This window comes from Pseudorca crassidens, chromosome 8 (genome assembly GCF_039906515.1).
Source record: "Pseudorca crassidens isolate mPseCra1 chromosome 8, mPseCra1.hap1, whole genome shotgun sequence".
In the NCBI taxonomy this organism is placed as follows: domain Eukaryota; kingdom Metazoa; phylum Chordata; class Mammalia; order Artiodactyla; family Delphinidae; genus Pseudorca; species Pseudorca crassidens.
In genome coordinates, this window is record NC_090303.1 from 51882823 (window position 1) to 51895924 (window position 13102).

Sequence of the window (13102 nt, forward strand, 5' to 3'; positions counted from 1 at the left end):
GGAAAAAGCCTAGTAAATGGAAAGAATTGTTATCCTTTGCAAAATAAATATTTATAGAATCCTAATATATCAGTTAATTTCTGGTGTTCAGATAGGACTATACATTAACTTCTCAAAATTATAAATATATGAAGTGAGAATTTGAAAATTAAAGTCCTTTCACACCTGTCCTATCCTATGCTAAGAAATAACTGTGATTTCAGATCTTTACATAAGTAGACTTAAAGGGGTGAAAGGATGAAATCTATTATGAGGTATAAAATCTGCAAAAGTGAATGACTTAAGACTCATACATTAATTCACTAGAACACTAATATATTTTGACATTTTCATTACTTAAAAGGAATGATGACCACTTAACATGCATGTTAGAGGAAAAAGGAAAAAACCCCCACAAATTCCAGAGGACATTTGCTATACTTAACATTTCCAAGTTTCTTCTGACTGCTCTACTTAATGACTATGGTAGTGAAATAAATATTGTGATTTTAAGACCACAAAATATAGCTTGTATCCATTGTTCTGGTGATAATAATGACTGTATGGAATGGTAATATTTTTTATAAAAACCCTTTATATATGAATCGCTAGATGTAAAGAACACTGTATTTAATAAATCAGCAGTAAGTTTAAGGAACAGGGAAAAGAGAGTTAGTTTCTTGGGGTATTTAAGTGGAAAAAAATCAAATACAAACTAACCTTGAGAACTTCAAAATCTCCTAGAGGGCTTCTTTTCCTTTCTTTGCTTCCCTGTTTTTTCTCATTGTCCTCCAATAGCTTCTGTAGCTCTAGTAGCGTCTTTTCTTTTTCCAAAGCATTTTTTTCTGCAGTTTCTACCTGCATTTCAACCACCTGGCTTTCTAACTCTGATATTCTCAAGGTCAGTGCTGACACATTTGACTCCACCTCATTTTCCGTTAGTTGGTTTAAATTCTGTGTATTTGTTCCTCCAGGTTCTGGTGAAACTGCTTGTTTATCTTGACAGAATTTTGCATATTCTTTAACTGCTTCGAGTTGGACCTGACTCACAAGAGCAGCAGCCACCTTTTCCTCAAGTATATTTTGCAGGTTTGCCATCTTCTTTTTCAGTGCTTCTTTTTCAGACTGGCCTTGCTCCTGCAGGTCCTTTATTTGTTTATGACATTGGGTAAGTTCTAAGTCCTTTGCACTCACAGTGCTCTCAAGTTGTAGCACCTGTGTTTGCAAACTGCTTATGGAAACTCTGCTGTTTTCTTCAAAAGATTTGAGGTAAGTCGGATTTTCTAGGGGTTTACGAGCACCCTCAGTAAGGACTACTTCTAGTCCAGGTTTGTTTCTGCTCAGATCATCTACAGCCATGTTAACACTTTTCTCTGGTATACTATGGATTTCTTCCATATTTTCACGTTCTCTCTTTAAGCTACATAATTCTTGTGTTAGCTGGTTCATTTTTAAATTGGTTTCTTTAAGTACACTTTTTGTCAAGGCCATTTCTTCATTAGTGGTTTCTACTTGTTTTTCCAAAGCCAGTTTTTCAGCTATTACTATATCCAACTGATGTTTTAAACTATCTGCTTCTTCTGGGAGAGAATTAGTAACCACCGATGTCTTCTGTTCAATATTTGCCAATTCCTGTTGAAGCTTTTCAATCACTTCATTGAGCTGCTCAATTTCTTCTTCTCTATTTTTCTTCACACGTTCTTGATCACTCATCAAACATTCTATCTGGGTTTCAAGATCCCTTATTAGTTCATTTTTTTCTTCAATAACCTATTAGTTAACAAAAAAGTAACATATACAATAAATATGTATTTATATTTAGGGAATTTTATTTTATTTTAGGGCAGGATCTTAAAGTGTTGATCACACACTCAAAAATAATTTACTTCTCAGACACCCTAAATTAATTTTAATATAGACCAACAGTCCTCCATCACATCAAACAAGGACCTTATTTAGAACATCATTCAGAAAGTCATTAAACATAAAGTAATTTAGGCATTTAATAGATGGTTTCCTATACGTAAAATAGTCAATATCAATACAATCTAATTGAAAAGGATGCAGTATTGAAATATAACAGTCTATAACAGGATAAAGTACTGAAATAAAAGTCTAAAACAGTGCTCAAATGTCATTATCTTATTTAGCTCACACAAAACAGAAGAATTTTTAATAGATTTGGTTAGAGTCATATGATGAAATCTGAGTCACCAGAGACTCCCTATAAAACATCAAAAATCTTTGACAATGTTAGGAAGGGATAAACATATACATAGCTTGTTAAACCAGTATGTCTTATTAAATTAAAATTAATGGGTAAAAGAGAATTAAAGTTTTACTTGGTTTTTATATTCACAAAGAAACTGAAAAATAACCATCTTGCCCTTTAAAATTCTAGCTTAGCCACTATGGAAAACAGTATGGAGGTTCCTTAAAAAACTGAAAACAGAGCTACTATATGATCCAGCAATCCTACTCCCGGGCATGTATCCACAAAAGACAAAAACTCTAATTTGAAAAGATACATGCACCCCAATGTTCATAGCAGCACAAATTACTATACATAAAATAGATAAAGAACAAAGATTTACTTTATAACACAGGGAACTCTGTTTAATATTTTGTAATGACCTATAATGGAAAATAATCTGGAAAAAAAAAAAAACCTAGATCACTTTGCTGTACACCTGAAACTAACACAATATTGTAAATCAACTATACTTCAATAAAAAATAAAAATAAAATTCTAGTTTAAATAATTTCATGTAATAATTTTAAATTAGTGTACCTTGTTATCTGTTGTAATTTTAAGTTGATGCTGAAGTTTCGTAATTTGCTCATTCAATTGGTCAATTTCTACCTCTTTTTCCTGCATTATTTGAGCAAATTTCCCAAATAGTACATGTTGGTCCTGGGTAGAGATAGGATCAGCTTGCTTTATGGCAAATCCCAGTTTCTCCATTTCATCCTAGGAACAAAAATAACCATCCCAGTTGGATAGGGCATTACACGTGATTTTCGGAACATTCTGTCAATTAAGTCTTACCAAGCTATAGCATCTAAAACATACAAATGAAAAAAAAAAAAATCAGAGCTATTATATAATTATTGTAAATCAATAATTCTTAAAATGTTTTGATAAAGGTCTCCAAAATTTTTCATTTCTGATGAATTCAAATGTTTATGTTGGCTTGAAGATAAATTCCATGCAAATCCATCTGCAGCTAATGTTCCTCTTTTAAGTATTATTTAGCGGCTGGATTTAGCAAATGCTTAATACTACAACTACTACACAAGACAAAAACAATGAATTATTTAGAGGCAAAGTTTTCCTTAAGTAATTACCTTAAATAATTTGTTTTCTTGTTCAAGTTCTTGTAGGCGGGTAGTAGATTCCTTTTTCTGTATTTCTAATTGCATATGTAGTTGCTGGACTTCTTCATTCTTATTTTCCAGTTCTTCTCTGAACTGTTCTAACTGTTCTTCTAAGTTTGTGATCTTTGATACCAAAATTATCAAAAGGAAAGAGAAAAAACTGTTCATACAAATGTTTATTTGTCAAGAGAGAATGAAAAGTGCTGTATTGGCTCTATAGTATATATGCTTAAAACACGTGAGCCATGAGAATAAAGGAAAGGGGTTTCTCTAAGCCAGATGTAACTGTGTGGTTTCTAGACATTTTCAAACTAAACACCTTTAAACCATCCTGCCCAAAGCAAAGACGAGACCTTCAGAGGAAGGATACAAGGAGCCATTTCCTACCTAAAATTATCCTCTGATAAAGCATAAAAGAGTCATGGGAGGAAGGAAAAGAGTCCACATTTTAGATCTTATTTTATGTTAAATTAATTGCTATTAAAAATGCTCAAGAAAGCTGTAGAATTAGGTCAGTTATTTTAGCCACCAGGTGAGATTAGCTCAATTTAGTCCATATCAATACTTAACCCAATGAAAGGTTTGGCAGCCACATGCCTTATTTGAGCAGAAGGAAGCAGAGGTAGATGCTAAGAGCAAGAGACCCTTAGGTCTGAAATAACAGAAACTTAAAGAGTAAGTTACTAAAACCATTTTAGGAGAAAATTAGAGTGTTCCTATATGTAGGACAACTGAAATTCAGCTCATTTCTGAGCACAGATTACCACTAATGGTAAAGCAACTGCTCTTTGATGGCTATGTAGAGACTGAAACTAATGATGAATATTAAGAGTTTGGTTTAATATTTGGGTTTGGTTGAGGAGAGGAACAGTCATTTAGCTCAATGCTTTGTAGTTTCTTAATACATTTTTAATGAATGGATTTTCAAATGTGTATTTACCTATGATCAAAATTGCTGCATTAAAAGCAACCTAAGACACAAGAGCAGCATTTAGTGGCAGCTGGCTCAGAAAGTACATATAAAACATTTATTACCTTAGAACTTGAAAGGGAGCATATTCTGATTACACACCGATACGTAATCAGAATCATATCTTAGCATTAGCAAGACAAAGACCTTCAGAATCATTTAGCCTAATATTTCATTAATAGAAATCATACTGATATTAGTAACAATAGCTATCATTTATAGACAATTTACTGTTAGGCACTGCATAAGATGCTTTATATGTATTATTTTTTAAAAAACCCTATAACAACTTTATGAGATCTTTACTAGGATTATCTCCATTTCAGAGATGAGGAAGGGGGTCACTGAGAGAGGAGCACCTTGACCTGCAGTCACAAGGCCAGTATGTGGAAGCCAGTTTTTGAACCTCAGGAGTTTACCTCTGGAAGCTTACATTCTTAACTATCATTTATCCTGCTTCTAATAACTAATGTCTAAGACATATTTAAATAATTTTCTTTAACACTGATATTAAACTCAGTAGGCACACCTTAAATATAGTTAGTAGATGTGCATATATAATTATCAGGTTAGTTTGCTGAAAATTGTGATGATTATATCTTCTTCAAAGTTACCTAATATAATGGTATTTACACTTATCCCTATCTTCTATGACTACGTTTGATGACAAGGTATTATTTCAACACATACATAGATATTTAAGTTCAAAATTACTGCCCTTGCCCTGCCTCACCTGATACTTATTTTCTTTTTTGATAAAACAGTTTATGGTCAAATTCTTAGCCTTAATATTCAAAGAGTGGTCCCTGGAGCAGAAGTGGCCTCACCTGGGAACATGTTAGAAGCACAGATTCTCAAGCCCCACCCCAGACCTACTGAATCAGATTCTTCATTTTAACAAGATCCCCACGGGATTCATATGCACATTAAAGTTTGAGAAGCACTGGTCTAAAGTACTAACATTCCCATCATAAGTAGCTGAACTTGAGGCATAAAAACAGAGACTTCAATTCCCAAAATGACACTGTAAGGCATTCTCTTCTCTTACTCAGCAGTTGCAGTCCCTGGCTGTCTTATTACTGAGTCTATGACAACCAAAAACCAGAAAAATATTATTAAGGTCTAAAAATAGAATGGTAGCTTTCTGGTTTAACCTTGTTCTATTTTGCTACCAAATGATATCTAGATTGTTTGGATTACATTAATTTGCACGTATTTGTGTTTTAAGTATTCTTCTCTTTCAAATGTGTGTGTGTGTGTGTGTGTGTGTGTGTGTATGTATGTATGTATATGTGTGTATACATATCCTAGTTAGATAGGAGATTCCTTGAAGATCGGTACTGGTTTTACAATTGGACAGTGGTGTTTTACAATTGGACAGTGGTGTTCTACACATAGGAGTTCAATAAATGTTGAATGACAGTCTATAATACTTCTCACCAACAGGGCAAAACATGCCCGGATGTTTTGGCAGTATAGCATCACAGGGCTCCAGAATCAGAGAAATCGAGGAGGAATTCTTGTTTAACCACTTACTGTGTGACTATGAGCAAGTTCCTTAACCTCTCTTAAGATCTGGTTTACTCATGTATAAAGTGGAAATATCAATAGAACCTATCCTCAGGGAGACTGCAAGGGTTAATGACATAAGATGTTTAAAATACTTAGCACTTTCTAGCACAGACTTCAACAAAGTTAACTATTATTATTTACTATTGCCATTTGTAAGCCAGATCTCTTTAACTCTATAAAGAGCTAAAACCACCTTCACAGAGCTAAAACCTAACTGAAGGCATCTTTTTCTTAAAGAAATTCTTCCTTCTATTTCTCTCCACATTATTCTCCTTCTCTTATACATCCTGAAATTCCTATCTTCTAAGGTTTTCTTCTCTTTCTATTCATTTTGAATTTCTAAATACTGTAATAAACTTTAAAACAAAGTTTTACACAAACAGGCTATGAGAGTAGTAGGAAGTATCTCAGATATAATGACACATAGACATCTTATGTTTATACTATCAGATATCTGAAAACATTTGCCTAGTACAGGAGAGAATGCTTAAGAAGTTATTTCCATTAAAAGATATATGTTTCAATTTTACATTCCTATCTTTCAGTCTCCAGTTACTGAGTGAGTGGGTTCTGACAGAATACTTGTCACTGTTATTCAAACGTGAATAACAGTGACAAGTATTAGTAGACCAACGTTAGCCATCAGTTTAATTCTTTACTCATTCAACATGGCTGCCTCTGTTTCATCTGTAAAAACTGGGAGCTGGTTGACAGAAGCTCTCTAAGGCCTCTTGTAGTTCCAACAACTATGAGTCTAAGTAAATAGTAGGCAGTTATTGGATACTTACTTCAAGAAATTAAGGTGTTAAGTAGCATTAAATAAAATTCAAATGACAATAAAAATATAAAATTAGTAAACTTAATCAGTTACCCATAATCAATTATCATTGCCTTTGCAACCAGTTTTGGAGTTCCATTTTTTTAGAAAGCAGACAATTTATTTGATTATTTAGTGTAAGGTAAATCTTTAAATGTTAATTCTTTCCGAAACACACAGAAGTGGTTACGTATCAACAAAAATGTTCTCTGTCTCTCACATAAAAGCCAAAAAACAAAATAAATACGAATCTCTTAGATAAACATTAGTCAGTACTACATGAAAATGAGAAAATAACCATTCTCATGGAAATGATCATTTGCATTAGTCATTTATATAGATGACTTTTTTCTCCTCCAAACTACAAGCTCTCCAAGCTATAGTTTTAGCTGACATCTAAATCATTCTTCTATTTTTCAAAGCACTCATTAACATTAATATACTGTTTACATTCAATAAGTATTTCTTAAAATACATCAAATGTCCTGATAAAATTATATGGAAAGAGATAAAAATGTAATTAAAAATTTTAAAACATTTAAAATATGATATAGCTAGACGACACAGAGTACAATATGCTTTAGAAAAACTAATGGTAGACAAAGGTTTAAATAATTAGGAACTGGAAATTACTGTTTCAAAAGTGCATTTTCTGGTTTTTTTTTTTTTTGGAAAGGGAGGGAGTAGAAAAACATAAAAGAACTTTATAGAATTACTTTATTATTAATCTTTTGTTTTAAGAACATGTTTAGCACACTGTAAAAAGGCACTGTTATCTCCCAGGGCAATACAACTTAAAAAAAACCAAAACCCACAGCAAAGTAGCAGTAATTCAAAGCCTATGGTAAGGTCAAGAGGAAGATACTGCCTTGGGTCCAAACCCTACTATCTCTCTGCACTCTCTTCTTCACTGAATTCATACCTACCAAACCAGCCACCTTTTCCGTCCTCAAAACTTCCTCCCATGTCCAAGCGTTTTTACTTGTCCCCTCTTCTTCATTCCAGTTTATTTGTTCAAATGTTTACTGTCTTCCAAGTTCAACTTAGGCAATAAGCTAAGAAACTCTAAACTTTAGTTTTAGACCATAAACTTCATTCTAATCAAATGATATTTTCTAAAATAATTCAAGCCACACTTTGTCATTAAAAATAAACTTACCTCTTTTTCCTTTCTGTCTATGGCATCTCGCTCAGCCTGCAACTGTATTTCTAGAGACAATTCCGCTTTAGCTTCTACAGATCCAAACTGTCTTCGGTCCTCTACCTTTAAATATATAAGAATTTTCTCAAAATTTCAGACATTAAATCCTGACTATCCATTTTAATTGGAGAAGCAGCAATTCTATTTCTCCAATTAGAAGTAGATAATCTACATTAGTGAATGATCAAAAGTTACAACATTCAGTCTTGAATGCATCTTATACAAATTAAGACAGGAATTGCTTGACAATCTTAAAATTCATTTCTCAGACAAAATGAAGGCTATCCCCTCAACTGCTCCCCTCCCAATTTCCTTATCCTGCTCTTCTTTCATTCATCTTTGCTTTCTGTAGCATAACAGGAACAGATCTCATTGCTTCTTAGTTTGGGGTAAAGCATCAGCCTAAACTGGTGCTTACAGCTTTTTCACTTTGCTATTATTTTAGAATCACAAACTTACTGCTGGTTAAAAGGGTAATTAATTCTTCTGGTTTAATTAATCTTTCTTTATCAGGACTCATATGCAAGGAACATTTGGAGATAAGAATAAACAGAAATGGTTACGATGTCAATGAAGACATCAAGATATATACACTATGCAATAATATCAACAAAGCATCATCAGTGATTTTTTTAATTAAACTGATGTTCGGGGCTTCCCTGGTGGCACCGTGGTTGAGAGTCCGCCTGCCGATGCAGGGGACACGGGTTCGTGCCCCGGTCTGGGAGGATCCCACATGCTGCGGAGCAGCTAGCCCTGTGAGCCACAACTACAGAGCCTGCACGTCCGGAACCTGTGCTCCGCAACGGGAGAAGCCACGACAGTGAGAGGCCCGCGTACCGCAAACAAAAACAAAAACAAAAACAAAAACTGATGTTCATGTAACTAAGAGTAATCCGTACTAAAACACTTGATAAAATTAACCAAAAGAAAATGTCACACCTTTTGAAAACTGTCCGTACTCATGAGTAAGACTTGCTCCAATTCCCTTACTCTGAACTCCAGTTTCTCAATTTCTTCATTACGCTCCTGTATATCCCTCTGAAGCTGCTCTTTAGAGAGCAAAAGCTCACTGCACTTGTCCGTTTTTTCTTTCAGATGATTTGTTAACTGTTCAACCTGGAAATATAATAAGCAAAAACTGTAATGTTAAAAAAATGTAAGCATGTTAATAATATATCTATCCTCATTTCAAAAAGGATTTTTAGACGCTATGCTAATTTTATTTTTGATAAGGATAGTGCTATTGTCTCCCACTACAGCAACGTTTTCTGAGTTGATACATCTAAGCAGTACTAGTAAAAGAGAAATAATATTGCTTTCACCAAACCTTTTAAAAAAGTTCTCTTAAGACTAACAGTTTCTCTAGCTAGGAGGAGCAACAATACATTTTTGAATAATGTTGAATTACAAGCTCTAATGGCACAGCCACACCAAAACCTAATAAAGAAAACAAGTTTACACAGTACTGACTTAACATTTATATGTAAGATAAGATGACCTAAAAAACTTTCATGGATTATGTTTGTCTTTCCACAAATGGTTATATCGATACATACAATAATACAATGGTTCTAAATACCCCAGGGATGGGAGGAAATTGAGGACCTTAGTACAGTCACTTGGAAAGCTTTGCAGCCTACAGATTCCACCAGCCCAGAACAGAGGTGAGAATACCAGGTGCTGAGAGGGATTTGTGCACCCTGAAAGTTTCCCTAAGTGATTCTGATACGCAGCACCATTCAAGTGAATGGCTCTGTGATGGAAGGATACAGGAAGGATCAATAAGATAGCTTGTGAAATTAGTTCCAATCAAGTGAAGAGAGAAAGCTTATTTAAAAAAAAGAAACGTGATGGTAAGAAAAAAAGGAATTCTACCTTATTTCAGTGAGATACTTTCAGGAAATTATCTAAAAATGGCACTTATTCCTCAAAACATTAGAAGAAATGCAAGCTTACCTACAATTACAGGTTCAAGGATGACAGTAATAAAGCCTGAGGAGAAACTTTAACAATAGAAGGTGGACTAAGTTTGAAGTGAGGTCAAAGGAAAAGACAGTAAAGGAGGTATAGCAAAATGGCACAATATACTGTTACAGTTAGATTTTTTTTTTTTGATCCTGAAAAAATCAGAAGCTGGGGACTCAGATCTGGCAAAGTAAGGAGAAAACAAACGGATCAATGATTTGGAAGAAAATCAAATACACACATCCTTCTTAGTTTCTTGAAGTTTCATGAATGAGGCGGCTCACTCTTTTCAAATATAAGAAAACAAATAGTAGGAAATGACAGGAAGTTCTAGAGCTTAAATATTCTTTTGAGTGTTAACGAACACACAGTTACTTTTCAAAATCTAAAAAGGTCAGGAACAAGATGAATAACTATAAACTCTGTGGGGATTGATAACTTTTCTACTGCTCCAATAGATAAGGCTGTTCTACATCAGTTTCCTTCTATTAAATGAGAATGTAAATAACATTTTACTACAATGAGTTTATCGGTATTTTATACTTCTTTGGAATTTTTAGGGTTTCAAGAACCTTCTCATATTGAAGTAATATTTAAGTTTCTGATTTTGAAGATTTATATACAATAGAAAGAAGTCCTTTTAAGTTTTTTATTATATGCATCTTATTTTACACATAATATACAAATTATTGTATGGTAGACAGTATCAGTAAAATTCTTACCTCTCTAGTTTGATGTTCACTGATAGGCTGGAATCGAGGTACGACCTTAAGTTGCTGTTCTAGTTTCTGTATTTCCTGTTGGAATACATCTCTCTCGTGTTCTCTATCAATGGCTTGCTCCTGAAGTTTAATAATAATAGTAACTGAAGAAATAACATTTATTGAAGCTATTATTTCCCTTACTTCCCTTTAATTGTAGGCACAGTTTTGTTTGAAGACGAACAACTGATGATCACAGGAATACCCCAAACCAAAAAGGTTTAAAAAGATAACATTTGTTGTATGGTACATAACCTATTACGGCTCTTCAACAAAAATTTAAGCATTTAAATGTAATCTGAAGCACAACACTTTTAAAAATTCAAGTAATGTTAAACACAGAATGAAATAAATATGTTCTTCTTAAAATGAATTTACTTTTTTGGAAGAAAGGAGGAATTCCACTATTAATTTAGTCATTAAACAAAAAAAAGTAGAACAAATTGTGTAGTAAATCAATTTCTTTCATTTTAATCTAGGTTTTACACCTAAAATTATAAAATGTATAAGAATCTTATTCTATGATCTGTGAAGATAACACACGGCTTAAATGAAATCCCAAGGAAGAAAATCCATGTGAAATTAGAGACTTAACATCTTTTTGGAAGAGAGTAATGACAGCATGACAACTGTTCCAGTCCTTTGCTTCCAGGGCACACTTGTTACCTGGGTTAAACATTGGTGGCCAATTAGCTTTTAGGATCCTAACTTGCTTTGGCTATTGGTTAAGAAAAAGACTAGGACAAACTTCTTAACTATGAATTTGGAAAGGCTAACTGGTAGGGCTTACTCATAATCTGCCTGTACTGCTTTTAATTCTGAAAGCTGCACAATAAAAATTACTAGAATTTTTAATCGAAATAGTACTTTTCAATTAATTAGTAGATGACACATATAGATGGAAATATTAGAATTTAAGAGTCCCTCCATAATTTAAAATCCACAACCTAGAAGAGCAGCAAGTAGCATTCCACTGAGAAAATTAATATTAATGTTGAGAATACTTACATCTAAAAATTTTCTCATTTTTTCTAACTGCTTTTCCAGTGCTTGGTTTTGCTGTCTTAAATCCATTAGTTCGGCATTTTTTTCCTGTTCCAGCTCTATAAATCTACTGACTTGTTCCTCAACATCTATTTCTAGAGCTTTCACTTGTTTTTGAAGGTCATCGCGTACTTTTTCAGCTTGACACTGTACCTCTAGTTTTTCCTTCATCAGTTTTTCTGTCTCCTGTAGTAATTCTGTTTATAAGTGAAAAAATATACTACATTAAATCACAATTAATGAATGATGTTATGATAGTGAAACCACCCATAACTGTATTCAAATTTTAACTTCATGAAATAAAGGAGACGAGTTTTACTTCAAACACATGTAAAAAAGGAAAATATTCTTATGAAAATATCAAAATAACATATTCCTATATAAGTAAGCAAGCTAGTATCAATAAAATTGTACAGAATTAACAGAAAGAATATGTCCTGTCACTAAAAACAATATTTTTGTGAAAAGAGCATAGTAAATGACCCCCTCAAAATCCACTTTCACTATAAGGAAAAGAGCAAAGTCTAACCAAATTCAAGCACAGAAAGAACTCACCTCAGGCAAAAATCAATTCATTTAAACCCATAAAGTCATTTTTATATGCATACACAATACACACAGAGATCAAATACTTTAAACCTTTAACCAAGGCAAGTAAGAGTTACAGAAAAGAAACAGAACTAGAATCAGAATTTCCTGTTAGCCTTACTCCTTATTAGAGCCACATTCCTGACTTAGTCTTGCACGCTCACATGTATGTGTATCACGGAAAAATTGACAAGTACGAGAGGTGTGGTGTGGTGCTTAAGAGCAAAGACTGTGGGTTCACATCCTAACTGCCACTTGTCTCTGCAACACTTAACATGATGTCCTTCAATTTCCTTATATGTAAACTGGGGACAGTAACAGTACTGATCTCTAAGAGTTATTGAGGAATCAAATGAGTTAATATATGTGAAGAACAGTGCCTAGACTATGGTAAGCACTACATATAAGTGTTAGCCATTATTATTAATATTAATCATATAATAATAAATTACATATAGCAAAGTAGAACAATTCTCTAATGAAGAAAATGGAAGGAATATAACTCTAGAGTCTTTACACTAACTGGTCTGTCAACACTGTACCCAGGATTAGAAATCTACAGAAAACAGCTTTCCTTTTAAAACAATACTGATTTAGATGTTAATATAAAAGTTAATCAATCAGAAAGTCTCTTTATTAAATTTCACTGACCCTATTGATACCATCATCTTACATACTTCCTGATTTAGAACAGAGTATTTTGAAAACTCATAGGCTGTAAGAGTTTAATATATTTGTTAAAGAAAAAAACTTTTAATAAACCAACGTTTTCTTTAAAAAACTGAAATGGTCTTAAGCTCTGTGGAATAATAGATATAAGAAGA

General features: G+C 33.3%; 1 protein-coding gene across 14 annotated transcripts in view; it reads right to left on the reverse strand.

Annotated features, from left to right (window-relative positions):
* Positions 1-13102, reverse strand: part of AKAP9 (A-kinase anchoring protein 9) — a 145801-nt gene that overhangs the window by 25122 nt on the left and 107577 nt on the right. For all 14 annotated transcript variants that reach the window (XR_010945522.1, XM_067746429.1, XM_067746425.1 and 11 more), the window contains 7 exons: positions 11655-11887; positions 10608-10727; positions 8860-9036; positions 7876-7980; positions 3328-3480; positions 2771-2950; positions 700-1749 (listed from right to left, as the gene is read on the reverse strand). Coding sequence is in view for 13 of the 14 variants with exons in the window: in XM_067746429.1 (XP_067602530.1) it covers positions 700-1749; positions 2771-2950; positions 3328-3480; positions 7876-7980; positions 8860-9036; positions 10608-10727; positions 11655-11887 (2018 nt within the window). In the remaining variant the exon portion in view is untranslated. The remainder of the gene's footprint in view (positions 1-699; positions 1750-2770; positions 2951-3327; positions 3481-7875; positions 7981-8859; positions 9037-10607; positions 10728-11654; positions 11888-13102) is intronic.